Raw genomic sequence first — 26211 nt, 5'->3', positions numbered from 1 at the left:
TCCATTGGGGGAAAAAAACGGGAAAACCGCGCATTGTCATTGTAGAATTTCACCGTGATGCTGGTGATTTTCGGTGATGATGACAAGACGAATGAGGGCAGACAAATAAAAGAATCTCTAATAGGCAAGACAATAGACTGAAATCAAGGACGTATACCAAGGCCAGCACTCTATTTCCACTAGCATAAATTGCTCGGCAACTAACCGTTGCCCTCTTATTGACGCTTCAACTCTCGCGCCTGCCATCGAGTTGAAATGAAAATCAATTGCATCTGTTTCGTCGTCTTCACGGCATCCAACGCGGTAAAATTCTTTTGGAGTTTATTTTTACATTTTCTTCTTTGACTTTACCCGGTGTAGTTTGTTTGAATCCCATAGATTCTACTTCCGCTTTGGAACCTTAATCAACTGCAAAGACTACCGGAACCTATTCCGCCACTTTCCTTCTTACTCATGCAGCATTACCTGTCGAGAAACGTCAATATTCAAAACAGCGTCTACCTAGGCCGAAATGCCCTCAAAGTCTCTTACACCAACGACTACCAAAAGTTGGTCGATGAAGATGCAAATTTCATGCAAGGCAGCGGTTACGTTGAGCTTCCGCTGACGACATTTTACCAAGGCACAATCGACTTGGACATTGCTGCGGAACGCAATGGCAAAAGGACCAAAGATCCGGAACGGGCCGGTGCTGCCGGCCTGGCCTTCCGCATTCAGTCCAATTACGATCAATACGAGTTGGTCTACCTGAGAACGACGAACGGGCGGTTCAATTTTCCTCCGCCTTCCATTGAACGACTGGGAAGAGCCGTTCAATACGCCTCGCCACCGGAATGGACAAGCAACAAACTTAGAAATCAGTACCCCGGTCGATTTGAGGCACCTGCCAAAATTGGCCAAGGAAGATGGAATCATGTGAGGATCGACGTCCGGAATAATACCTTGACCGTTTACGTTGATGGGAATCCTGCCTCATCGATTCAAACAAATCTTCTCGGTCTTGACGCCCGAGGATCATTAGCCTATTGGGTGGATGCTGGCACAAATGCCTATTTTACTAATCTGAAAATCATTGAAGCATAATTTATGAAAATTTTAACTTATTCGCATGACAAAAATAGACAAAACCTATTTAGTATATGTAATTCTTCAATTCTATAATTCAAAATAGTCTTAATAACGGAATTAATGTCATTGTAAATATTTAAAAAAAGGCTGTCAAATTATCAAGTTGACTTTTGGATTGGACTGATTGTTAGGCTATTGTCACTGACGTACTAGATTACCTACCAGACAATGCATTTGTTTGGGCGATTCATAGTAGAACCGACAGGGCACTGGAAATGTTCAGAAAATTCAACCAAGTTGGAAAGTGGTCCTATAATGCGATATCTTGGCGGAGTGTGAACGCCAAAGAGGACTTGGTCTTCAAGACTTTCGGGGATTTCGCTAGAGCATTCTATGTTAGCAAATGAAAGGAAAAATAACTGCTCCGGAGTGTAGTGTTCCATTCCGGGCAGTCGCTTCTCCTGGCCATTGGTTGACACGTAATTTTGGTAGGCTCGGAACGCTTCCCTAAGACCACCATTGTCCGCAATATTTTCTCCTTGCGTGTTGATTCCATTAATCTAGGAATTTAAGATTTAATTTTTACAGTTATCCGTGCGGATAATGTCTTTATTTTGTTACGTGAAAGGCATCGGTTCCTTCAAGTTCCGGCAGAGTGTAATTACTGTACTGATCGATAATGCATTGCTTCCGCTTGTAAAACTCGTTCAATGTTGTGTTACTCCACCAAGATATTTCATGGCCCTTTTTGTCGCTCTTGTGGCCTAGAGATAAAATTTTTACAATGATTTTAGAGGATGTTGGATTTCTTGGAAAATACCTTCGTCATCAAATCCATGCGTTATTTCGTGCCCGATGACGGAACCAATGGCGCCATAATTCAAAGCCCTGCATTAATTAAGTTAAATAAGCATGACAATTGATTGTGAGATTTCTTTTACTTTAGATATCCTTTCCCGTAAAAGGGTGGCTGCAAAATTCCCGCAGGGAAAGCTAAAAATATGATTTGGTTAAAATTTATGCAAATCAAGTGGTACTTCAAAAATCGTCTTACTTATAGAATTCAACATGGGATAGTAAAATGCATTCACTACATCCGGAAAAGAGATCCACCTATAGAATCAATTATAGGAATAACAATGCAACATTTTTAAAGGGGGAATAAATTAACGTTACAGATTTTCCCGGTTGGTTCTGAAGCGAAGAAATCTCAGATTATTTATAATTATAAACCGATTCGCAGAGAAAAAATTATCAAAATGCTTGTCCGGTTCGGTTTTAATCTAAGAAATAAAATTGTAAAATTGAACAGTTCAAATTGTCTGCTGGCTTTATCTCACTCCGTGGTAGGCTAACTCCAGTGTAGTTTTGTTAGTTATCCAATCAGGATAACCAATGTACTCTTTCATGGCAGCTGCTTTCTCCAACGCGTTGATCTTTGTCTCTTCGTCCATCCAATCGGATTCCTCCACCAATGAACTAAAGGCCATTTTCAAATTCAGGATCATTTCCTTCATGTCGATTTTTGTTTGAGGATCGAATGCCGATTCGACATATTTAGCGCCGATGGCGAATCCCATCAACTTATGAACTCGTTTCATGCACCAATCTTCTCTAAAAAAACGATAGGTATGGTATGTTCAATTAACTTAAAGAAACTGCACATAACCGATGTACAGTACATACAACACAACATTTTGTCAAAGAATGCAGTGTACCTTGGTAGAGGAAGAAACGGCCCATAAATTTCATGTTCGAATTCAAGAGCTAACTTTTCCATTTCGAAATCCACATCGTAAATGTTCTCGAGGATAAGACGCCAATAAATGAAATTTGCTGCGCGAAAAAAAAATTGAGATATCAAATTCACAACAATAAAATCAGTTGCGGGTACATCATACCAATTACTCTGGGCGGAGTTTGGTCGAGCAGTTGCACTAATCTCTGAAGATATTCGGGTTCAATAACGACGATCTTTTCATCTGAATTGATGGAGACGTTGGCCGCTGAGTAAATGTCAGTCAGGTGCTCGTGCCAGTTAATCTTTAAAATAAAACAATACAAATTTTTACTAATTAGTGTTGAATGACGAAAAATGTTATTCTGACCTGGCCCATTGCTTCGGTTGCATTTGCTTCGTCAGTCCAAATTTGTAATTCAGGAAGAGAAAAAGGATTGTAAATTCGGGTTAAATTCCACTGCGATTGAACCTCTTCCGGAGTTAGAATCTGCAAATAATTCCGCATGCATTTTAAATTCAATGGAAGCTTTGTGAAATGATTTGCAATTAAACTTTACATTGGCCAACTCAATGTGGAAACTTATCAAATCTTCAAAGTCCTTGGTCATATCTGTATCGTTAGCTCCACCTCCGATGGCATCACGGATTGTGTGAGCCACTCCGGAAATGAACGTCAAGTAAGCTTGAATTGGAAAACTGGTCAAGTTGTTACCTTTCAGTACGAAACTGGGCAATCCTAACGACGGATGGTCTAACTGTAATTATATTTACAAATTATTTGAAACGTTTTAAAAAATATTATATCTATAGCTTGCATAAATTGTGCTGAATTCTGTGTTGTTGACATCCACAAAATTGGAAACTTCGAATAGAAAACTGAGCCCGAATGTATTCCGGATGGAAGCGGTCGCTTTTCTCCAGTCGAAACGATCCTCCGTCCAGTTGGACATCGTTAAAGGCCATTGGCCGTAAGAATCCAAAATTTTAACGAGCGGCGTGATTCTCAGTTGGTCTATCGCATCTGTAATTGTAATTAATTAAAGTGATTAATTTAAAGTAATAAATTTAACAATAAATAAGCTTACCAGTGTCCAAGCAAGCTCTGTACATATCTCGGGTGTTATTAACCGGTTTTGAGTCGACGCTGGTGCTATTTTCCTTAAAGAATTCTGCAAATAGGGTTCGAGATCTGCCTTAGTGTTGAGTTGTCGAAAGGCTTATATAATGTCGTTGTAATACCTTGAATAAAATGCTGAATTCTGTCGTCTAAGATGTCAAATTGAGAAATTTTATCGGATCCACGTGGAATGACGTTCTTCTTCTTCCATCCGCCACAGGCAAACTGATAGAAGTCTTGGCAAGGATCGGCTGTTTCATCCATCGATTCCATCAGCGCAGCGGCTGATTTGATTAGAAAATAATTTGTGCACTAGTAACCAATAGCTTCCTAGTTTTATTATGCACTCCAATATTTCAATTAAATACCTGATAAAATGCATTCTTTCGTCCAGCAAACAGCCGGTTCTTCTTTCTTCAGGTAGGATTGGTGGTCTTCTCTCGTGTCGTGCAACTCTTGACGGACGTGCACCAACTCTTTCCGGGATCGAATCACTGCACGGAAATATCAAATGTGTTGAATAACAACTTAATACCGAGATAATGTTAAAGTACCTTGATCAGCAAGGAGACTTGTGGCTATGACGAACACAACAGCACCAATAACCGCCCCTACACCAATTAGGAAAGTCTTCCTGGAACTGCGCAATCGAAAAATTTAGTGTCTAAATTAATCCGCATGTTGTCCTTGTAACTCTGCCTGTGGTGTTTAATAACTTTTAACTTACCGCTTAATTTTAACATCGTCTTCTAAAGGTAATCTGCTAACTAGTGTTGCGTCAGATGCAGCAATTTCCATTTCACGTCTCTAAGTGTGAAGACGACACTACTGAAGTTCTCCGTGTTCCGCTTTTGTGTTAATCTAGTTAACCATCCATATATCGATACGGTGATAGACTATTTCAAACTGAGTCAAGAAACCCAGCATTGTTCAAAACGTACAAAAGCCTCTTCATTCTGTTAGTGGGTGGCGGTATTAAGTTATACGATTCCCATCAATATCCATCACGGACTTTGAAAACAATCATGTAATTGTGAATCTGTGACTGCAGTTCGTGCTCGCCAAGAGCCGTGATGTGGAATTCTGACACGTCCGTTAAAATCTTCTCACGTGGGAACAATTGCATTTCGAATTACACAATCAAATATCCAATGCAGGTGCAAATAAGTCCAATACTTGTCTATTCATTTACAAAGAGTCAGAGACGACTACAAATAAACACTTGGCTGCCACCAAACAACGCACTGCATGAAGTTAAAATAACGTTCGTCAAATCACAATTAAACTAATAAAATTATTCAGGAATAACGAGAAAAAGTAAAAATTGTTTTGCCACTCAATCCTTCATTAGTAATCAAAATTCAAATGAGGTCAAGTCCATAAATTACGTCCCCCCTCCCTTTTGCACATTTTGTCACAAAGGTAACCCTTTCCCCTTAAACAATCCGTCGCAAAAATCGACCCCTTCCCCTAAAAAATTGGTAAAAAAGTGAAAAAAGAAAATTGTTAGGAAAAGCTTTCATGACCCCACCCTCTCAGTGAATAAACTAATTCACGGACGTCCCTAAAGTTATATTCTATAAAACGTTATGTCATTAAAAACTTTTGGGCTAGATTTACCGTAAATACTCGTGAATGGAAATGCGATATTATTTAGTCTGCATGATTAGACTAAATGTTCGTTAAATTAAAAAAAGAACGGTTTACCAAACAGTACATTTGTTGGGACGGTTCATGGCGGAGTCGGCAGGGCACTGGAAATGATCTGAAAATTCAACCGAGTTGGAAAGTGGTCCAATGATGCGAAATCGGGCTGGACTATGAACTCCAAAACGGACTCGGTATTCTAGGCTTTCCGGGGTTTGGTTGCTGCACCAAACATTGGCATAGGAAAGGAAAAATAACTGCTCCGGAGTGTAGTGTTCCATTCCGGGCAGTCGCTTCTCCTGGCCGTTGGTTGAAACGTAATTTTGGTAGGCCCGGAATGCTTCCCTGAGACCGCCATTGTCCGCAATATTTTCTCCTTGCGTGTTGGTTCCATTCATCTAAATTTGAAATTAAATTTTAGAAATTTTAATAAAATTTTTGATAAAGGAAAATTTCTTTTTTCTTTTCGTACGTGAATGGAAATGGTTCCCTCGAGTTCCGGCAGAGTGTAATTATTGTACTGATCGATAATGCATTGTTTGCGCTTGTAAAACTTGTCCAGTGTTTGGTTGGTCCACCAGGATCTTTCATGGCCCTTTTTGTCGCTCTTGTGGCCTGAATTAATTAAGTTAAATCATCATCATTTTTGCTAGGGAATTTTCTTTACCTCGATGATCGAATCCGTGCGTTATTTCATGACCGATCACGACACCAATAGCACCGTAATTCAACGCTCTGCATTAAACAAGTGTTAGGAATGATTGAAGCATATAAGTATAGAAACAAGTGAATGATGTTACGCAAGACGTCCTTTGCCGTAAAATGGTGGCTGTAAAATTCCGGCAGGGAAAGCTAATCAACATAAGTAGGATGATGATGCTTTAATTGTATCTCGTTAACAATTGATAAATTTAATACTTATAGAATTCAACATGGGATAGTAAAATGCATTCACTACAGCTGGAAAAGAGATCCACCTATAGAATCAAATTTTATAGAAATAACAATGCAACATTTTCAAAGGGGGAATAAATTAACGTTACAAATTTTCCCGGTTGGTTCTGAAGCGAAGGAACCTCAGATTAGTGACCACCATGAACTGATTCGCAGTGTAAAAATTATTAAAATGCTTGTCCGGTTTGGTTTTTATCTAGAAATAAAATTGTAAAATTGAAAAGTTCAAATTGTCCGAAATTGTCTGCTGGCTTTATCTCACTCCCTGGTAGGCTAACTCAAGTGTAGTTTTGTTAGTTATCCAATCAGGATAACCAATGTACTCTTTCATGGCAGCTGCTTTCTCCAACGCGTTGATCTTCGTCTCTTCGTCCATCCAATCAGATTCTTCCACCAATGAGCTAAAAGCCATTTTCAAATTCAGGATCATTTCCTTCATGTCGATTTTTGCTTGAGGATCGAATGCCGATTCGACATATTTTGCGCCGATAGCGAATCCCATCAATTTATGAACTCGTTTCATGCACCAGTTTTCCCTGAGATTATTAAGAAGTTTAAAAACGGGCGTATGATCTTAACTTATATATACTGTAAAATACCTGGGTTGTATCTGATATCGACCATAAATAGCATCATAAAACTCAATAGCTAAAATGGCCATTTCTGAATTGAGATCGTAAATTTTCTCGAAGATAAGACGCCAATGGATGAAATTTGCTGCGCGAAAAGAAATTGAGATATCAAATTCACAACAATAAAATCAGTTGCGGGTACATCATACCAATTACTCTGGGTGGAGTTTGGTCGAGCAGTTGCACTAATCTCTGAAGATATTCGGGTTCAATAACGACGATCTTTTCATCAGAATTGATGGAGACATTGGCCGCTGAGTAAATGTCAGTCAGGTGCTCGTGCCAGTTAATCTTTAAAATTAAATAGATAAAAGATAAATACTAACTATGGAATTGTTTGAAAAATGTTTTTCTGACCTGGCCCATTGCTTCGGTTGCATTGGCTTCGTCAGTCCAAATTTGTAATTCAGGAAGAGAAAAAGGATTGTAAATTCGGGTTAAATTCCACTGCGATCGATCTTCTTCCGGAGTTAGAATCTGCAAATAATTCCGCATGCATTTTAAATTCAATGGAAGCTTTGTGAAATGATTTGCTTCACTAATAATTTACATTGGCCAACTCAATGTGAAAACTTATCAAATCTTCAACGTCCTTGGTGATATCTGTATCGTTAGCTCCACCGCCAATTGCATCACGGATTGTGTGAGCCACTCCGGAAATGAACGTCAAATAAGCTTGAATTGGAAAACTGGTCAAGTTGTTTCCTTTCAGTACGAAACTGGGCAATCCCAACGACGGCTGGTCTAACTGAAAGAAAAATTGAAACATAATCTGAGAGATTTTCAATGTTCCGTCAACTTACGTAAATTGTGCTGAATTCCGTGTTGTTGACGTCCACAAAATTTGAAACTTCAAACAGAAAACCGAGCCCAAACGTATTCCGGATGGAAGCGGTCGCTTTTCTCCAGTCGAAACGATCCTCCGTCCAGTTGGACACAGTCAAAGGCCATTGACCATAAGAATCTGAAATGTTAGTGAGTGGTCTGATTCCAAGTTTTTCTATCGCATCTATGACGAAATGTAAATGCCGAGTTGTTATTTATTTTTAAAGTAATCAAATCATTCTAAATGTATGCCAACCTTTGTCCATGCAAGCTCTGTACATATCTCGGGTGTTATTGACCGGTTTTGAGTCGACGCTGGTGCTATTTTCCTTAAAGAACTCTGCAAATAACCAATGCGATAAACACATCAGAGTGAATTAACACGATCAACACAATTTTCACCTTTGATGAAATGCTGAATTCTGCCATCCAAAAGGCCAAATTGAGACACTGATCCGTGACCCCTGGGAATAACGTTCTTCTTCATCCATCCACCGCAGGCAAATTTATGGAAATCTTGGCAAGGATCGGCTGTTTCATCCATCGATTCCATCAGCGCAGCGGCTGATTTCATTAGAAAATAACTTGCGCACTTATAACCAACAGCTTCCATGTTCGATTCAACCCAAATGTTCTACTTTCATACCTGATAAAATGCATTCTCTCGTCCAACAAACAGCCGGTTCTTCTTTCTTCAGGTAGGATTGGTGGTCTTCTCTCGTGTCGTGCAACTCTTGACGGACGTCCACCAATTCTTTCCGGGATCGAATCACTGCAAGGAAATATCAAATGTGTTGAATAACAACTTAATACCGAGATAATGTTAAAGTACCTTGATCAGCAAGGAGACTTGTGGCTATGACGAAAACTACTGCACCAATAACCGCCCCTACACCAATTAGGAAAGTCTTCCTGGAACTGCGCAATCAAAAAATTTAGTGTCTAAATTAATCCGCTTTTTCTCCTTTGCGTTCACTAAAATTTGTACAGAAACGATCAAATTCTTACCGCTTAATTTTGACATCTTCTACAGGAGATACACTAACTAGTGTTGCGTCAGACGCAGCAATTTCCATTTCACGATTGCAGAGTCTAAAAAACACTAACAAAGTTCCGTGTCCTGCGGTGTCGATGCTTTGGCTTAGACGTCGATTCCCGTATGTCTAAATTGATGCCACTGATGCGCTATGATACACATCACTTTCGACAGTAGTGTGCGGCCCTAGTTGGTTCCAAAATGAATAGAAGAAATGCAACCTCGAAATCTTACCTCGAATGCGATGGGTGGCTGATGTATACATGAATCCATTAAAAAATTAAACTTGCATTGTGATTATTGCTCTTGGTTCTTGCGCCCGTGAATTAGAATTACTCGCACGATCGCCGGATTGCCTTTTATTGAAGTGAACAATTTCTTCTCCGATTACACACGGGACCAACAATCTCTTTTCATTCACCTTGTTTGTTTTTTTAAGAATTGTGTAGACGGTTCAATCACGGTAAATTGAATACACCTTGTCATTTTCCGAAATATTCCAAAAGTTCCTAAAAAAAAATAGTGAATTTTGATTTAAAGTTCCTAAGTACTTAAGTAGAAGTCAGAAAAATTATCCACTCTAAAGTTCATAATTCGAAAACAACTTAAAAAATAGCTTAACACAAGCATTTCCAATCTAAGAAACGAAGTCTATAATATTCAACGTATTGTTTTATACCAAATTTAAACTTAAACGAACGAACCGGACATTTCGCCGTTTCATTCGGAGTTTAATCGGACGTTATCCTATGGGGTGCGGAATGAACACTTTTTCAAAAAAAAAAAATTTCAAAAATCGATTACTAAATTTGATTTAAAAACAAATTGATAATCGATTCGAATATTGAAACCAAGTTGAAAATATATTCAAAAATTGAAAATGTTTTGAAATTGATTTCATAAATTGAAAATGATTTTGAAAAATGTAAATGATTTCGAAAAACTAAAATGAATTTGAAAAACTAAAATGATTTCGAAAAATGAAAATGAACTTGAAAAATGAAAATGAACTTGAATATCCATACAATTTCGGGAGTGCCATATGACACCACCCTACTCTATCCCCAGCTCTCTCCGGATGCTATAGCCACCCCGAGACAACCGACTAGCCATTGATGGCTATGTCGCTGATTCCAGCCAGCTAGGCCGTCAGCGATACTGTCAGCCCTTGCCGGGCGGTGCTGGCCACCGCTGCCGCCACAACGGCCGCCGCTGAAGTCTCTCTCGACCGCAGGCCGAGTATTCTACACAAAAATAGATTACACGATCCAACGTGAAAAGTTTCATGTACCTATACGACTACTTTTATTTGAGGCCGGCCATGAAAGAAAAGCTTTTCTGTTGAAACGGACATGAGCAACATGACCATTTGGATCCTCTTCTTTGGCCTCCACCGCCATGTCCGCTGCCTCCATGATGGTAGAAAAGATAGACGTTGCGCCAATTTTTGGTGTTCAATCCGTCGCTGCAGCTGAGACAGAGCCATCCTTCCAATGAACTCTTCCTTGGAATGGCCCAATTTTATATAAATGCCGTAGAGTATCGGGTAGGTAACACTTCCGGCGCAAGTGGACCACATGGCAAAGACGTAGAGACATTAGAGAAGTCCAGCTCCCCAATCCGCTTAGATAGCGGATAATTTCCAGCAGGGCCAGCACCAACATGAGGATCCACGTCAGCAAGAAGGCGTTTCCGCCTTCTTCTTCTCGTCGGATTGAACGGCAGAGTATCGCAGCAGTACAGGACGCATAGGCCTATCCAGTGAAACGTACCAGAACACTTCTTTCCGGGCAGTTGGCAGTTAGTGGAATGACGAGAACTTCGCGAGAACGTCATACCGAGGCGTGACTGGAACTTTTCTCAGGTGAAAGCCACCCATTCGGCCGTTCCGTCTTCATCGTTGCTGGGTAGGCTGTGTGTCATTTACTGCAGGAACATGAAACTTTTCACGTTGGATCGTGTAATCTATTTTTGTGTAGAATACTCGGCCTGCGGTCGAGAGAGACTTCAGCGGCGGCCGTTGTGGCGGCAGCGGTGGCCAGCACCGCCCGGCAAGGGCTGACAGTATCGCTGACGGCCTAGCTGGCTGGAATCAGCGACATAGCCATCAATGGCTAGTCGGTTGTCTCGGGGTGGCTATAGCATCCGGAGAGAGCTGGGGATAGAGTAGGGTGGTGTCATATGGCACTCCCGAAATTGTATGGATATTTAAGTTCATTTTCATTTTTCAAATTCGTTTTCATTTTTCGAAATCATTTACATTTTTCAAAATCATTTTCAATTTATGAAATCAATTTCAAAACATTTTCAATTTTTGAATATATTTTCAACTTGGTTTCAATATTCGAATCGATTATCAATTTGTTTTTAAATCAAATTTAGTAATCGATTTTTGAAATTTTTTTTTGGAAAAAGTGTTCATTCCGCACCCCATATTATCCTGTACTAAAACGTCCTAAACAAACCGTGAAAGCGAAACTCAAATGAATTTGTAGCGGCGGCGTTCGGAAACTGGGGACCGTTCTGGGCAGTTCTGGGCTGTTTTTTTCTCGATTACACGTCTACGGGGAAATTTCCTCTTTAAAAACAGCGATATAAATCTAAATATTTGTCTTAACGAAAAAATTTTATTTGAAAAACATTTTTAAAAATCTATTATTTATATTTAAATAGAAATATTTGAAGTAACTGTAATTAATCTAAGGATATTTAAAGAATAGGGTAGTTTTTGCGTCGTGCGCAGCTGTTACTTTGACCCAAGTCTATAAAGCGAGAACGAAATCGCCTTAAAAGCAAACAACACAAATATTGAACCCTTTTTGTGATGGCGTTTACTGAAGTCTGTATTGCCTTGTGCGCTGGGATAATTTATTGGTTAAAGCCAAATCCCAGCAAGAACTGCAGAAACAATGACGGATTACGAAAACCGAACGCCGTTCCAATACAAATGAACGCAGTTTGTAATTTTAATTCGGAACCCGACTCGAATTCAATCCCAGAAATAACTATTTCGGCAAACGCTGGTTCTTTACCAAATGACCACGTTATTATCGAAAACCAAAGTAATGTTCGATTACAACAGCCGAACACTGTTACAACCGTGAACGCCGACGTAAACGCCGTGAACGCCAATACAACAAACCAAAATAATGTAATCCCGGAAATGGAAATCTCCTTCCACGTTGGTTTATTACCAAATGACAACGTTGTCGAAGTTGACCATCCTCGTATGGAAAAATCCCAATCACAAGAAAATGTTGGTTCTTCCATACAGCAGAACGAACTAGTAACAGAAAAGTCAGTTACTTCATCGTTCGAGGACGGTGCTGTGGTGCAAACCCAGGCTATAAATAAGGTAGCTCTTTTTGTAGAAAAATGCGTGGAATTTATAGAAACGAATGGACTTGACTTTGAGGGTCTTTACCGGGTGCCGGGCCGACAAGCCGCTGCAGATCGGATTTACCAAAAACACAAAGAGGCTACGAAAGATTTCAATCTAGATGAAATGAATGTCTCGGTCAATACTGTGGCCACAGCACTGAAAATTTTCTTTCAAAGAAAGATGTCATTTTTCACACAAGAACAAATGAGTGAAATCAACGACATCTTCCTTATACCTGATAGAAATAAAAAATTACTTGCTTTGAGAGATGTTTTAACGCGGCTGACATCAGCCAATTATAATGCGCTGATGTTTCTTATCCAGCATTTGGTTAAAGTGACTGAAAAGGCAAAAGTCAACCGGATGACTGCCAAGAACTTGGCCATCTGCTGGTGTCCGACCATATTGCCCATGAATTTTACTGATTCGGCTCGTTACCAGATGGTAAGACCTCAACTAGAAGGCGCAGTTGAGGCTATGATTGAAAATTTTGCATTTGTCTTCTCGAGGGAAAATGAAAGTTCTCCGGAAAGCGACGGAATTAAAAGAGGACGAAAACCTGAACTGAAGAAGAACTTGGGTTTCTTTCAGCATGTTAAATCAACATTTAAAAATTCTGCCCAAAAGAATTTAATGAAAAATAGTAAAACTGTCGAAGCAGAAATCAACAGCCATACAACTTCGATGGTCATCGACAAGAAAAATTACGACTCGTTTATTCCAACTGAATTGTGGGGAGAACTTGGAAAACCGGAACTACAGGAACTGGACGAGGCCTATTTCAAGCTAAGGAAAAGAACCGGAAAGTACAAATCGTTGTTAAAACAAAACGATATCAAAGGATATTTTATGGGCGTGATCAAAATTGGAGAAAATGAGCATTTGTTCCCTATTTTAGTGTTTGATAAACCGGAAATGCCCAACTTTCTTGGGAAACGAGTCTTTTTGGTTCTTCAACTGGACCAAAAGAAGAATGCTGATTTTATGCAAAAGTCTAAAAAGAAAGAAGAGGAAACAAAAGTGACCGAAGATGAGATAGGACCTGATGGTGACCAGAGAAAGGATTTTGTACCGGAGACAGCAGCAGATAAAAGGAAATCCATATTTTCCTTTAAGATAATGTATAAAAAAATTTATGATTTTGCAGATGTTGTATTGCTAATTTATGAGGAGTAAGTGCAAGGATATGCGATGCTTAATGACGGAGTGAATAAGGAAGAAAAGGAAGAAGGAGGGAAAGGTGGGAGAAGAAGGAGAAGAGTAAGTTGAAAAAGGGGGGGGAATAGGGGGAATATAGGAATGGGGTAAGAAATAGATGAGAGCATTTCTTTCATCATAGGAATTCATGGCCCATCTAGTATGTGAAGAAGATGACCGTTGCTGATGAAGAAGGACCGGAGCTGACGAAGAAGATGACCGAATATAAATGACACTAGCTGAAGGAGAAATTCTAAAACTATGGTATGTATGATTCCGCACGAAAAAGTAACTCTTTCTTTCTCACTTAATTCTTACTTCCAACCTCTCTTATTGTCTCTTTACCGAAATATTTTTTTAATGTTAAAAAAGTAAAAGGTACACAAATACACATGGTTAGTCTGAATCCACCGTGTCATAATTCTATACGTTATATACTAAAATTCCTCGTTGCTCTGTTTCATGAAATGTTAACACATAATATCACATCACAAATGGTATTCAAACAGTGTTCCTCATAAGGTGTTCGTAACTTGGAGGCAGATCGCTATCAATTGACTTACTCCGACTCGGCATCTATTCAAATGAGTTCACATAAACATCAATTTTAAAGAACGAAGCGAAAATTTTTTTTGTCAATATCTGTATAGAATGACTTACGTATTTGGTAATGTGATGTCGGCCAAAGATGCAGCAGTAGCAACATGTTGCCAAAACCATGATGACGCCGACCACGAAAACAGCCAAGGCACTGTGAACCATCCAGTTGGGCATTGTGGTCGGTTGCTTCAACGTCCCTCTCCGCGTACTTTGATCATCAACTGGCAGCTGATTCAAATTGGGACGAAAACTCATTTGCGACTTGTCCGAGAGTCTGGAATCATTCAGATTGTGAGCTATAAAAAGAAATAAAAACAGAATTATTATTAATCCAGCTTTTGCTTTATAATTAACTTGAAATACATACGAGTAGTGATGGGGTTGAGAGTTTCGTCGGAACGCCGAACACTTTTGCCGCTTTTGAGTGCGGAAGGCCAACCGGAATTATTAACTGTTTTAGGTCGCCTAGGAAACCATTCGAAAAAGGTCAAGTTGCGTTGTAAATCACGGATGTATTGACGTAGTAGCTATAGAAATGAGGAAAATGTTTTTAAAAATAAATCTCTCCCGCTGTCAAATGGAATTCTTACCACAGATCTTGTATGATATTCCCGTTGGGCGTTGGTACAGCCGTCAAAACAGGCCGTCACCGCACTAATTGCGCTACCGTACGCTTCTGCACATGCTGTAATGATTAGAATCAACTGATTTAGTCAGTAACATTCGAGTAATTCTACTAATTCAATTAACGTACACCGCTGACAGTTTGGGAGAGCAATCGCCTCGTCAACTTGTGCGAATATTGAATTCTGAATAATTAATGTGTCGAATAACCTGCAGCCTCGTTGGCAGTCCCCAATCAGAATTTGGTCGACCTGCTAACATTTATCCCACGTCCAAAAATCAAATAAACGTGGTTTCAAAATATATCGACGATTATTACCTGAGATGTTTCACAATCATTCACGCAGGCATCATAAATTAACGTTGAATTCACCTGTAAATTTAATTCATTTTTGATTAATCAATGCCTAACCATCTAATTAAATTGAATCAAAGAAACACGATACCATGTAAAAGTCACCGTAAGCGAAACTCGACTGGAACCAGCAAAACAACAAAATAACATTGGCAGTTTTCAGCCAACAAAAGTGGGAATGCGGACTGTGCAGCAGCGCCATATAAGTAGATATCGAACAAGGATTTTATTAGGCTACTCTTTTGAACATGTAAAATGTCGGTGTTCAGGCAGCAAATCTAGAAAACGCGCGTCACTGTCGACCCAAGAGCAACAATTGAAACTGGCGGCGTAATAAGTGAAAAACCCAATCGATAATTATTAAGGCTATGCCAGGGCTATGCTATCCGATAAGAGTAAACGCTTAAAATAGGAAAAAAAATTGGACTAAATATAGCCAAGGATAAGGGAGACATTATCTAATTGGCGCAATAGCTTCTCTAGACGAGGATCTGACTTTATCGCGACACAATTCAAGGCTTACGTAATAAATCTGTTGCCGGGCTCTCGTAACTGGTAAGTCACGTGTCACACACTCTACACTACGACACGTAGGCCTATCTACAAAACGTAGAGTAATAGGACAGAAACATTTATTTTTGTCAAACAATACCCTGACAACCGAGCGAGATCTTATCTGATTTGTGGCTAACAACAAGTTGTCGACATCAAACGTATTTAATTGTAAGGGTCAAATTCAATAGCTAAATCAGGAAAAAAAGTAGGGGAGACCGGGGCTATGTGGGACATGGGGCTACATTGGACATCGCAGTTTTGAGCATGTTCCCGTAATTTTTTTTAAATAATTGTTTTACCCAACATGGGGCATGGTAAATGCTCAAATATAGTAAAAAAATTATTTAAAAAAAATTACGGGAACATGCTCAAAACTGCGATGTCCCATGTAGCCCCATGTCCCACATAGCCCCGGTCTCCCCTATTTCCATTTTCCATCCAAGAGGGGGACCCTCTTGGATTGGAGAGGATTGGATTGGAGGGTCCTGGAGGATCCTATTGTGGCGGTCTAAAAGTAATTATCTGTTGGGCCTAATACAAATCTTTATTTTTATCGTGACTGTGGTAGACTCTGGGAGTCTGGGCTCAGTGTAACTTGTTGAGACGAACTATTTAAAAATCGGATGTCGAGCGCGGGTGAGAAAACAGAATATAAATTCTACTTTTCTTTGGCCAATTTTCATTTATTTAATTTAATAATTTCTCAGTTATCGTTTTTGAGCAGTTTAGATTTAGGGGAAGGGATCGATTTTTAATCATTTCTATCGATATCTGCGAAATCTTAATTGGAAAATTAGTGTCGTCTGCTTGGTTTTGTTTGCAAGTTTCGAAAAGGTTAAATCTATTGCCACGAAAATGTTTTCGTGACACGACAGGTTCGACTCACTATTGCAACGAAATCTGACGATATTGTTTCGTGTCAAATCAGAGCACTTTGTCTATTGCCACGAAAGCCTACTAGTCCTCTGTTTTCGTGACAATTTTTCGTCTGAAATGGCTATTGCCAAGACATTTCGTTGCAATAAACAAACCGTTGACTATTGCCACGAAAAAATAAATAACAACAGATAGATGGCGTACAAGTGTCAAAATTCAAATTAATTGTGCCTGAGGCATGTAACTTGCAAGCACGCTATCCTTTTGAAAAGACCCTTCTTACAAAATCGTTGTAGCCGTATAGTAAAATGGCTATTGCCACGAAAATTAAAAAAAAACACGAAATATGCAGTTGTATTAATATCGTTTCATAGAAATAGAAATAAGTACCTCATTTGAAAAAAGAATTAAATTCGTTATTTTATAAAATCAGTTTTATTTTCAAAGACATAAATGATTAATTGATTAGATAACGTTAGATAACAAAACGCAGTTTTTCGAAACTTTTTATGCTATCTTAAACACTGTTTAAACAGTTTGGACTAATAAGTAATAACCTGACTCATTTTCTTTAAAATAATTAAGTCAATCGGAGGTACAAAATAACTTAGACAAAAAAATATTGCAGATGGGCTTATTTAGAAAAAAAAAGACCTTTTGATACTTTCCCATCTGGAATTCAAAGCTACTACTACAACTATAGAAAAAGGCACGTAGGGTGATCAGAATAAGAATTCTTTAAAAACATGAAATTACGGAAAAAATATAACACCAAGCCCAGTATGCCAAAATTGGTGACACAGACATAGCCCAGCGCGATGTAGAAGACTGTATAAATCTCAGAGATTGATCCCTCCATATCAATTCTTGGAAGTAACGTAATTAGGTAACCTCTGGAGAGGCTATCAATGTTAAGAAGGGCAAGGTCACCGGACACAGCATAACAGGAGAGTAAAACCTCTTGCTGCGTCTTGAAAAAGTGTTGGCGTATCTTTCTCTTTGATCTCTGCTGATTGAATGAGACTGCAAAAAAAAATGTATCGGTAATGACAATCGAAAAAGTAGATTCAAGCACAAACTTGCTCTTGCTTTCCAGGAACCAGGTAGTGGCCGTAACGGAAAGCCGCGCCCTATAAAATTCCTTCAAAATGGAACTATTGACATTTTTATCGTAAACCCAGATTAAACATTTTTGAGGAGCAACAGGCCGAGCTATTGACCAATGAGGAGTCCCCTGATAAAGACGCTCGTCGCTTCAGTGCGGATTCAAATCGTTCAGATCCGCCGCAATTCGATTATGTTCACGCAAAATCACGGTTTGCGTGACGGCAATGTTCGGCGATAGGCTACATTCACTCGATTGCCGCCTGCATAAAATTGCCATTTAATTAAACTAAAACCAATTATTTTAATGACTACCACCTCACCTGCTTTAAAGCACCTCAATTCTGTCGAATTGTTCAGCCATCAACTCTGCTCAGATTTGATTATTTCTTTGATTATTTCCGAATTATTTCAAATATGGCGATCTAACGTTATTCAAAGCGAGATATAATAACGTTTTCGCAAATCTTTCGTTTAGCAAACATAAAAACATTAATAAGGTACACTTTCACGCACGCACATATTGAAATGAGTAGAACGTTTGCCATAAAAAAAGCCGTGTGTTCAATTTGGTGTGAAATCAGTTTAACGTCAAATTCTAGGTAAATATAATATACCAATAATGCTAGGCTTAAATGAAGGATTAATAATGACAATAATAACCTAGGTAAGCACCTAATTAGAAAATAAAAAATATAAATTTAAAAAAATTTCGTGGCAATAGACAAACGCTTATAAACCGTAACGAAAGATGTCGGAGCATGTCGTAGCAAAAGACAAATCTGAGACAATTACCAAGAAAAGAGAGGGACGCTAGGCTTTCGTGGCAATAGACAATCTGTTGTTTATTGACAAGAAAACTATTTCGTGGTAATAGACTGTGAGGTCCGTCGCGTAACGAAAAAGCAGACGGTAAGTCGTGGCAATAGACTCAACCTTTCGAAAAAGAAAAAGAGGCGACGTTTTAATTAACAAATAAAACGAAACGATGATCACTTGTTTTCAAACGTATAGGTACGTAAACGTGGCTGCGAGGAAAATAGAATAGCAAATAAAGGTAGATCGTAGATGTGGTCATCGTGTCATCTCTGGTCGCGTTCTTGATAGAGAATCGCTGAATACACACTCCATGCTGTTTCTAGCAGGTAAAATCTAATGGTTATATGGGAGCTTAAATAGACGAGTCAAACCAGTTTCAAATTTGTGTAATGCTAGTTTCTGACTAGCATCATGTAAGCCCACCGTCAATGTAGCTATGGTAGTTTGTTATTTGCACTAGGTAACCTTTTCCTTATTTGTGCTGATTTGAGGCCAGAGCCAGCCATCGTAACAAGATGATATATGCCAGTTTTGCTTTTACTGGTACTGACGTGTCATCAGCAACAATCTCACTATCTTTGCTGGGGTAATTATGTGTGTTACTTTTAACCCTGTGACCTGCTAGGTATTTTAATGATGCACATTACTTGCATGCATATGTAGTGTAACATGGAAACTTTCAATTCTCCCTTTTATTAAAAAATAGGGTTTACCCACTTTCTCATTTACAACTTTTTTCCTTACTCTTTGATTCTGCAAATATTTTTCGTAACCAATTTTTTATTTTGTATTAGATAAACAGCATCCCGTTTGTTTGAAGATTACCGATGTTGGATCCCGAGTTACGTATCTCTTATTCCCTGTTATGTAAATTCCTCTGTCCTCGTGTACACCCATGTGAGTGTGAGTGTATTCACGAGGACGCCCTTTTCCCTATCCCGCCTGGTGGATTCAACTTTTCAGCGGATGGATGAAGCACTTCTGGATGGATGCCTGGCCGTATTTCCCAGGCTTAAAGGTAGGAAAAATGTAACTGTATTCTTCATTTTTGACTATTTTGGGGCGTTAATTATAAATTGTTACATGTAGTCCGGAATACGATTATTCCTGAGCTAGGCGGTTGACTGGAACTTTTTTCTCTTGTCGTTTTTGTTTACTCAGTCAGGGTTCATTGAATGAATCTTTGTCATCCCACAACTTTGTCTATGGGTAAACAAATATTTTAACTTTAAACACCTGAAGCAAAGTGTAACTAGAAAATGTTATGACAAAGAGGGTGTGTAAGGTTCACCACAGGGTGCTTCCGGCACCTCAGGGATTTTTAAAATTAAACCGAGCTGTATTATTACAGATACATCATTTTAACTATGTTACCAGAGAATGCATTTATTAGGGCGGTTCATGGCACTATCTTTCGAGCATTTGAAGTGACGGGAGAAATCGACCGAATTGGACAGGGTGCCTAGTACTCGATAGCGTTCGGGACTGTGCGGACCGTTCAAGATTTGCTGTTTGAGACTCTGCGTAGTTTGTTTGCCACACCAAATGTTGCCATAGGAAATGAAGAAGAGCTGCTCCGGTGTATACTGCTCCAAGCCGGGCAGACGGGCTTCTCGCCCGTTCAGGGCTACGAAATTCTGATAGGCTAAAAAGGCCTCTCTCACGCCGCCGTTATCCGCAATGTTTTCACCTTGTGAGATGATTCCGTTGATCTAAAATTGTCCAGGTGTTAATACTCCTCCTTATAATTTAATTGTATTTATAATGCGCACATGAAAAGCTTCAGTTCCAGCGAATTCCGGGAAAGTATAGTTTCCGTATTGCTCGACAAAGCACTGCGCTCCTTGGAGATATTTAGTCAGCGTTTGATTAGTCCACCACAAGTTGACTCGACCGTCTTTATCTGTCTGCCGCCCTGTCATTTATAAGAAGCCGAATTGAGTCACGCGCATTCAAATAGTTTTAGTCATTTTTACCAACCGTGATCGTCAAAGCCGTGGGTTATTTCGTGTCCAATTACAGCTCCTATTCCGCCGTAGTTGAGAGCACTACAAGAGAACAAATTCAATTATACAAGCCCTTTTGAAATTCAAAAGAATAGAGTTACTCACGCCAAGCGACCCTTTCCAAAAAAGGGTGGCTGTAAGATCCCAGCAGGGAAAGCTGTCAAATCATTCGACAGGTTTTTTAATTAATTAAAGGTAAAATTGGGTTCAACTTACTGATGGAATTGTAGAAAAAGTAATAAAAAGCGTTGACAACCGACGGAAAAGTGACCCACCTTTCAAATGACAATCAGATTATGCAAGAGGTTATGTAACAAGTTATATAAATGGCCAAATTACGTCGTGCGATCTGTTGGCAAACGAAGTCCTTTCATCTCTCCGTACTCTAAAAACCGAGTGACGTTGAGATAATTTTCAAAGTGATTATTGCTGTCTATCTCCACCTGACAATTGAAATAGGCGGTCATTTACTGTGATTCGATTTGAAAAGTAAATGAAAATAAAGACACACCCCTTCGTAAGCAAGTGTCAGTTGAGTTTTATTGAGTATCCAGTCCGGATAAGCCACAAATTCTTTCATGGCGGCCGCCTTTTCCAGCGCTCGAATTTTAGTTTCCGGGTCCATCCATTGCGATTTTTTCACCAAAGAATTGAATGCTTCTTTCAAATGTCCAATCATTTCAATCGCCTTTGAAGAAATCATTTTTTTTTTTTATTGTTATCAAAATTTCCCGTAATGAATCCAAACCGTACCTCTTTTTTGGCGTGTTCGTCGAATGCCCTTTCGACGTACAAAGCCCCAACGGCGAATCCCAACGTGTTGGCTACTTTGTTGACGCAGAACCGCCACCTTGGTTGCGGTTCTGAAGCCCCGTAAAAGACTTTCCAGAATTTGAATGCGATCGAGTTCATCAGCTGATTTGTATTATCACTCGCCTTCATCACCAAACGCCAGTGGATGTAATTTGCTTGAAAATTTAAAATGTTAGTCGATTGTCTATTTTTTCAAGTTGATGACATACCAATAACTCTTGGGGAAGTTTGGTCCAAAAGACGGACGAGTTTGCGGAGGAATTCCGGCTCGGTGACGACAACTTGCTCGTTCTCACTCACAGAAATGTTGACGACGGAGTAAATGTCGTTGATATAATCAGCCCATTTAATCTGTTTTATCAATCCAAAGCTAAATTATATTAGAAGATTTTTGATTAATTTTAACTTTTACGTAGTTGGTTGAACGAGTCAAATGGACAACATTTGTCCACCGCTGCAGAGCGTCTAATCGCATGGGATTGTACATCCGCGTCCTGTTCCTCCTCATTTCCGGCTTGGTTTGAATCTGCGAAACAATTTTGGTGAATATTTTGTCTTTTCATTACAACATTAATTATACTTTGGCGAGTTCTATTTGGAAATCAATCATCTGTTCCACTTGACGGGTTATGTCGGAATCATTAGATCCTCCTTGAATCGTGTCCCTTACCGCCTTGGCTGTTTCGAAAACGTAATTGGCATACGCTTTCATCACAACAGCTGTTGAGTTTGACTTGGCGTTGATCAGAGTCGAGTACGGAAGTCCCAGTCCGGATTGATCCAACTAATACATTAAGTAAGATAGCATCAAGTTCAAAATATTATTATTCATTTTTTGATTGATCCAATAACGTACGTAAATGGAACTTCTATTAGTGTCCTTCCAGTCGAGATAATTGTACACTTCAAAGAGAAAACTTTCTCCAAAGTTCTTCCGGATGGATAAGCTCACTGATCTCCAATCGAACTGGTCGGCCGTCCAGTTTGACACGGTCATCGGCCACCGACCGTACGAATCCAGAATTTCAGTCAACGGTGTCAATCCCAAAATTTCAATCGCATCCGTGTCCATACAAGCCATGTACATATCTCGTGAATTATTCACCGGTTTCGAATCCCGCATCGCATTCGGCTCGGTTAAAACTTCTGTTTAGTGTTTCGGCATTTTAATTATTAAGCGATAAGACGAGGAGATCAGTTTTCTAAAATACCTTTAAGTAAGTGAGTGACTTGTTCCCTTAAAATATTGAAATGGCCCCAGCGGGAACTTGTTTCGGGAATGCTGTTCTTACGAAGCCAACCTCCGCAGGTGAACTGGTAAAAATCCTGACAAGGATCGACGGATGGATCCATGGCTTCCATCAAAGCAGCGGCTGAACCGGCATAATATTAATTAATTATAATAAAACATTCAATAGTTTGAATAGATTTACCTGAGACGACGCATTCCTTGGTGTTGCAAATGGGATCTTTCTGTTTAAGGCCATCGATCGTTTGTTGAGCACTTCCCAGCTCTTCGATCACAGCGTCCAATTGTTTGATGGATTGGCTAACTGTTTTTAAGAATTTTGACTGAGATCAAACAAGAAATTCTAACTTGATTGAGTCACTGAACCTTGATAGCTTAAAAGTCCAGTGGCCACCATAAAAACTCCGGCAACAACGACAGCTATCCGCACGAACCAGCGAGATTTTATCGGGCTGTGTGTTGTCCAAAATCGAAAATGAACTTTTGCAATCCATCTGTCAAACAAGTAATTATACGTACGTATTAATATTCGCTGGGGATAGAGTCTCTGTCGATGTGACGACGAATGAATCCGCCATTGTTCAATCCTACAGAAGTGAATATCAAAAGTTGTATTTTTCAATTTTTAGCGAATTGTGGTAGCTCGTCTCCGTTTTTTCTTCCTTGAAGAATGACAATTTTCTTGCAAGTTACTGATTGTTAAATACAGGGAATACTGTACATGATGTACAAAGGGGTCTGCGGAGCAAGATATGTGTTTATATAAAGGAACGTGACCTGGAATTATTTCCCCTAGTATCGACGGGCTACACCAAATGAAGCACACTTAACGTCTCGAATGACAATCACCAGCAGTCTAAACTCTCTTCCGTGGATTATATTTCTTTTGTTCAAGGGTCGAACAATATGTTCTTGGCGTCCGCATCAGATTGGAAAGTTCATCTTTTATGGCAATCGTCAACAATGGTAGTAGAATGAATATCCTCATTTTCAATGAAATATTGATGTACCTTGTTTATCAACAGATCATCATTATGTCGCTTTTCCTACACGATTCTTTCAGAATGTCGCCCTATAGTTTGCTCGTTCAGTTCTACATCAAAGAAAATTAAATAACGAGAAACGCTTCGTTCGTCAATGAGCACGACCGGAGCTGAGTGTGTATGCATTAATGATCTGGCAGTAATTAAAGTGTGTTAACACAACTTTGTATTTTTCTTTGAACTTATAAAAAAAAAAAAAATCGTAGGCATGAACATGAACAGAATATTCAAGAATTTAGTGTACATAATTTTCTAACAGGCAAAATGATATCCTAATCGTGTTCCACAGATTTAAGGATTTTATAGTGTTTCGTTCGCCTGCGTGGCTCCCAATACCAATTGGCTAATTTCCATCTATAATTCGTGCACCCGTTCTTCTTCAGTGGTCGGTTTCTCGTCTACCGACTTGCATGCTGTCAACACAAGTCGATGGAACTCGTCCGTTTTATCAGCGTAAACATGGTGACCGGCACCGTCAATAATCTGAATGAAAAGGCCTCTTGTTTTAAACATTCAACTGAACACTGAAAACAATCGCATACGTGGAGTTCAACAGTTGATTCCTTTCTGCTTTCCTTGATTATCTCTCCCGGATGCCTATCAACCCACGATCTCGCTCCATAGATGAACGTAACAGGGATGTCTGTTCTTAGTGCGGGGATACGATGAAGCATGGGATATTTGGCCCATCCAAAACTAACCATCTATTCATCGAACAATAAATACATAAAAGTGTTCATTGAGTTGGAAAAGAAATCATAACGAAAACACGAACTACTTACCATAGCATGAAAGCAGGATTCCCCTCTGAAATTATATCAAGGACCAAGAAAACTTTTTAGCCAATTGTTTAATCAAATTAGCATTATTTGATCCGTTCTTACGTTGGGCTTTGGGCGTTGCAATGGTAAACGTACTGAGAAATGGCTTCATCTGCATCTTCTACTGTTGCGGCATACTTTTTAAAAATGTCGGGACGAGCTTTTCGCACTATATGAGGCCCTGTTCAGTAGATTCAAAATTGATTACAAATTTACAAGGAAGATAAGCATAAGCTGGATAACACACAACTGCTAGCTATGTGAACAAACCTAAACGTCCAGACACTCGGATAAGCCACAGCGGGTTAAAAGGTTGAAGGAGAAAGGCAATTCCCTTAACCAAGAGAGGAATTCTGATACGGCTGTTGGAATCGTTCCCAGACGGACGATCAGGAAACCCCCAAGGGTCTGCCAGTACAACGTGCGAAACACGGTCGGGATGTTGCAAAGCATAAGCCGAAGCGAGAAACCCTCCCATACTATAGAAAAATACAATTACTACAGTACTATTTGATTGAATTACCGTGCATTAATATTGTTTGATACCTATGACCAAGCAGAACAAATTTTTCCAATCCTATTTGTTTTCTCCACTCTTCGATAGATTTTACCATTTCAGACTCAGCTTCTAAGGCATTACTGCTAAAATGTGGTCTGCTGCTGGAACCAAAACCTGGAATATTATTGCACCACATGAAACTATTAAAATCTAACACAAATTTGTAAACATGTTTACCTAGAAGATCTATTGCATAAACAGGCCTCTCTCTTGCAAGGGTATCAAGGTTAAGGCACCATAATGCAACACCTGAAGCAAATCCATGAAGCATTACCAATGGTGTTTTTTCTGCATCCTTGTTGAGCATTAAGGTCCATATTTTGTTCTCAGTGCCTCCTACACACTTCCCAATATTGACATATTTCGCCTCATATGCAGTCTTGATAACTAAAGAATCATACAGTTAATTTAATAGTTAATATGGTGACTAACTTCAAAGAAAATGACAACTTTACCTTTTAGAATTCTGCTCTCTGCTCGCTTAAGGTGATACATTGATGTTGGACACCACTGGAAGTAATTGCTTATGCTCCACCAACTATCAAAAATTATAAAATTGTCAAATGGTTTAAATTGTGATTTATTTTGTATCTTACATACCACTTAGTATCCACTTCAGCTACAGTTCCAGGAGAAACCTGTTCAATGGTAGACTGTTGATCTATTTCCATCACAATTTCCGAAGTATTCCCTGCAGAAAAGCAATAGTTATGTAATAGGATGACACAGCTATTTCCTACACTAGGCCTATATAGAGCCCGTCAAACGAGTGCGGCTACTATTGAAGCAAATGAATCAAGGACTGTCTGACGAACTTTGACAAAACCTATAGAAGTTGAAAAACTACGAGATTTAAAGGAACGGACGCCATTTAGGCCTACTACAATCTGCTCGTTGTGATGTAAATATTTATCTCGACGATCTTCGGACGCACAGTCCACAGTTTCCTTTTTTTTTTTGCAGCGTTGGATTCGTCTGCTCCAAGGTTTATTGATTATCATTGGATTGCTGCGTAATGCTGACTTGAAAATTGTAAACAAACGAATTTTGAATGGAAGTTGCTATTACTGTGGATAGATGGCTGATGTAGTAGCAAATGTTTCTAATCATCTTTTTTCCAGTTTACTGGATTTATTGCATCGAGATTTAATTGTAATAATTTTTTAAATTATTTAATTGCGTGTTTAT

General features: G+C 39.2%; 6 protein-coding genes and 1 long non-coding RNA gene across 14 annotated transcripts; 3 read left to right on the top strand and 4 right to left on the bottom strand.

Annotated features, from left to right (window-relative positions):
• The first annotated feature begins 205 nt into the window (after window positions 1-205).
• On the top strand, window positions 206-1083 carry LOC124341281. The gene is made up of 2 exons (XM_046794319.1): window positions 206-303; window positions 379-1083. The coding sequence occupies exons 1-2, from the start codon at window positions 256-258 to the stop codon at window positions 1081-1083; spliced, it is 753 nt and encodes a 250-aa protein (XP_046650275.1). The 5' UTR covers window positions 206-255.
• Window positions 1069-9224, bottom strand: LOC124340907 (neprilysin-4-like). 5 transcript variants are annotated; one of them, XM_046793704.1, is made up of 17 exons: window positions 8993-9224; window positions 8817-8902; window positions 8631-8756; window positions 8387-8548; window positions 3895-3978; window positions 3625-3830; window positions 3367-3564; window positions 3177-3296; window positions 2970-3111; window positions 2787-2904; window positions 2409-2682; window positions 2245-2351; window positions 2123-2181; window positions 2010-2061; window positions 1889-1956; window positions 1690-1832; window positions 1069-1628 (listed from the first exon to the last, which is right to left on the bottom strand). In XM_046793704.1, the coding sequence occupies exons 1-17, from the start codon at window positions 9058-9060 to the stop codon at window positions 1287-1289; spliced, it is 2355 nt and encodes a 784-aa protein (XP_046649660.1). In that variant the 5' UTR covers window positions 9061-9224; the 3' UTR covers window positions 1069-1286. The 5 variants fall into 5 exon arrangements, with proteins under 5 accessions (XP_046649660.1, XP_046649658.1, XP_046649659.1 ...); XM_046793702.1 differs by lacking the exons at window positions 1690-1832; window positions 1889-1956; window positions 2010-2061; ... (7 more) ...; window positions 3625-3830; window positions 3895-3978 and adding exons at window positions 6046-6188; window positions 6241-6308; window positions 6374-6425; ... (7 more) ...; window positions 7963-8168; window positions 8241-8324 and having other exon boundaries at window positions 8993-9223; XM_046793703.1 differs by lacking the exons at window positions 2123-2181; window positions 2245-2351; window positions 2409-2682; ... (4 more) ...; window positions 3625-3830; window positions 3895-3978 and adding exons at window positions 6492-6550; window positions 6617-6723; window positions 6790-7063; ... (4 more) ...; window positions 7963-8168; window positions 8241-8324 and having other exon boundaries at window positions 8993-9223.
• Window positions 9225-12183: 2959 nt separating this feature from the next.
• Window positions 12184-13564, top strand: LOC124340718 (rho GTPase-activating protein gacN-like). The gene is made up of 2 exons (XM_046793326.1): window positions 12184-13470; window positions 13550-13564. Exons 1-2 carry the CDS (start codon window positions 12184-12186, stop codon window positions 13562-13564), a joined length of 1302 nt encoding a protein of 433 aa, XP_046649282.1.
• On the bottom strand, window positions 13535-15482 carry LOC124341244. 3 transcript variants are annotated; one of them, XM_046794263.1, is made up of 7 exons: window positions 15270-15482; window positions 15143-15196; window positions 14954-15077; window positions 14790-14884; window positions 14567-14726; window positions 14256-14495; window positions 13535-14175 (listed from the first exon to the last, which is right to left on the bottom strand). In XM_046794263.1, the coding sequence occupies exons 1-7, from the start codon at window positions 15378-15380 to the stop codon at window positions 14159-14161; spliced, it is 801 nt and encodes a 266-aa protein (XP_046650219.1). In that variant the 5' UTR covers window positions 15381-15482; the 3' UTR covers window positions 13535-14158. The 3 variants fall into 3 exon arrangements, with proteins under 3 accessions (XP_046650219.1, XP_046650217.1, XP_046650218.1); XM_046794261.1 differs by having other exon boundaries at window positions 14260-14495; window positions 15270-15480; XM_046794262.1 differs by having other exon boundaries at window positions 14260-14495; window positions 14954-15074; window positions 15270-15480.
• Window positions 15483-19504: 4022 nt separating this feature from the next.
• LOC124341570 lies at window positions 19505-23744 on the top strand. Its single transcript, XR_006918482.1, has 5 exons — window positions 19505-19550; window positions 21768-21893; window positions 21997-22147; window positions 22228-23566; window positions 23626-23744. It is a non-coding gene; the product is annotated as an uncharacterized LOC124341570 (long non-coding RNA).
• Window positions 19573-23217, bottom strand: LOC124340910 (neprilysin-like). Its single transcript, XM_046793708.1, has 16 exons — window positions 23120-23217; window positions 22967-23052; window positions 22785-22904; window positions 22563-22724; window positions 22208-22497; window positions 21932-22135; window positions 21764-21877; window positions 21561-21702; window positions 21292-21506; window positions 21050-21226; window positions 20878-20981; window positions 20755-20813; window positions 20644-20695; window positions 20513-20580; window positions 20305-20447; window positions 19573-20244 (listed from the first exon to the last, which is right to left on the bottom strand). The coding sequence occupies exons 1-16, from the start codon at window positions 23176-23178 to the stop codon at window positions 19903-19905; spliced, it is 2337 nt and encodes a 778-aa protein (XP_046649664.1). The 5' UTR covers window positions 23179-23217; the 3' UTR covers window positions 19573-19902.
• A 42-nt stretch (window positions 23745-23786) lies between the features above and the next one.
• Window positions 23787-26022, bottom strand: LOC124341172 (1-acylglycerol-3-phosphate O-acyltransferase ABHD5-like). 2 transcript variants are annotated; one of them, XM_046794145.1, is made up of 10 exons: window positions 25840-26022; window positions 25624-25714; window positions 25479-25561; window positions 25201-25410; window positions 25011-25137; window positions 24735-24943; window positions 24528-24645; window positions 24426-24450; window positions 24186-24347; window positions 23787-24126 (listed from the first exon to the last, which is right to left on the bottom strand). In XM_046794145.1, exons 2-10 carry the CDS (start codon window positions 25692-25694, stop codon window positions 23998-24000), a joined length of 1134 nt encoding a protein of 377 aa, XP_046650101.1. In that variant the 5' UTR covers window positions 25695-25714; window positions 25840-26022; the 3' UTR covers window positions 23787-23997. The 2 variants fall into 2 exon arrangements, with proteins under 2 accessions (XP_046650101.1, XP_046650100.1); XM_046794144.1 differs by having other exon boundaries at window positions 25624-25849; window positions 25908-25979.
• Window positions 26023-26211: the final 189 nt, after the last annotated feature.

The sequence above is a fragment of the Daphnia pulicaria genome, chromosome 5 (assembly GCF_021234035.1).
Source record: "Daphnia pulicaria isolate SC F1-1A chromosome 5, SC_F0-13Bv2, whole genome shotgun sequence".
Lineage (NCBI taxonomy): Eukaryota > Metazoa > Arthropoda > Branchiopoda > Diplostraca > Daphniidae > Daphnia > Daphnia pulicaria.
This window is presented reverse-complemented; position numbering and strand designations above follow the sequence as displayed.

What these genes read in the sequence shown, in the direction of transcription:
- LOC124341281 (XM_046794319.1), top strand. Translation starts at nt 256, where the DNA reads ATGAAAATCAATTGCATCTGTTTCGTCGTCTTCACGGCATCCAACGCG. An exon ending in TCTTCACGGCATCCAACGCG is followed by an intron (nt 304 to 378) that starts GTAAAATTCTTT and finishes TGAATCCCATAG; the next exon opens with ATTCTACTTCCGCTTTGGAA.
- LOC124340907 (XM_046793700.1), bottom strand. Translation starts at nt 4,724, where the DNA reads ATGGAAATTGCTGCATCTGACGCAACACTAGTTAGCAGATTACCTTTA. An exon ending in AATTCAGCATTTTATTCAAG is followed by an intron (nt 3,979 to 4,048) that starts GTATTACAACGA and finishes CCCTATTTGCAG; the next exon opens with AATTCTTTAAGGAAAATAGC. An exon ending in CAGAGCTTGCTTGGACACTG is followed by an intron (nt 3,831 to 3,894) that starts GTAAGCTTATTT and finishes TTACAATTACAG; the next exon opens with ATGCGATAGACCAACTGAGA.
- LOC124340718 (XM_046793326.1), top strand. Translation starts at nt 12,184, where the DNA reads ATGGAAATCTCCTTCCACGTTGGTTTATTACCAAATGACAACGTTGTC.
- LOC124341244 (XM_046794261.1), bottom strand. Translation starts at nt 15,380, where the DNA reads ATGGCGCTGCTGCACAGTCCGCATTCCCACTTTTGTTGGCTGAAAACT. An exon ending in CTTACGGTGACTTTTACATG is followed by an intron (nt 15,197 to 15,269) that starts GTATCGTGTTTC and finishes TTAAATTTACAG; the next exon opens with GTGAATTCAACGTTAATTTA. An exon ending in GACATCACATTACCAAATAC is followed by an intron (nt 14,176 to 14,259) that starts GTAAGTCATTCT and finishes TCATTTGAATAG; the next exon opens with ATGCCGAGTCGGAGTAAGTC.
- LOC124340910 (XM_046793708.1), bottom strand. Translation starts at nt 23,178, where the DNA reads ATGGCGGATTCATTCGTCGTCACATCGACAGAGACTCTATCCCCAGCG. An exon ending in TGGACTTTTAAGCTATCAAG is followed by an intron (nt 22,905 to 22,966) that starts GTTCAGTGACTC and finishes TCTTAAAAACAG; the next exon opens with TTAGCCAATCCATCAAACAA. An exon ending in ACGAACACGCCAAAAAAGAG is followed by an intron (nt 21,227 to 21,291) that starts GTACGGTTTGGA and finishes ATTTCTTCAAAG; the next exon opens with GCGATTGAAATGATTGGACA.
- LOC124341172 (XM_046794145.1), bottom strand. Translation starts at nt 25,694, where the DNA reads ATGGAAATAGATCAACAGTCTACCATTGAACAGGTTTCTCCTGGAACT. An exon ending in TGCAACGCCCAAAGCCCAAC is followed by an intron (nt 24,451 to 24,527) that starts GTAAGAACGGAT and finishes ATATAATTTCAG; the next exon opens with AGGGGAATCCTGCTTTCATG. An exon ending in AATCCTGCTTTCATGCTATG is followed by an intron (nt 24,348 to 24,425) that starts GTAAGTAGTTCG and finishes TTCGATGAATAG; the next exon opens with ATGGTTAGTTTTGGATGGGC.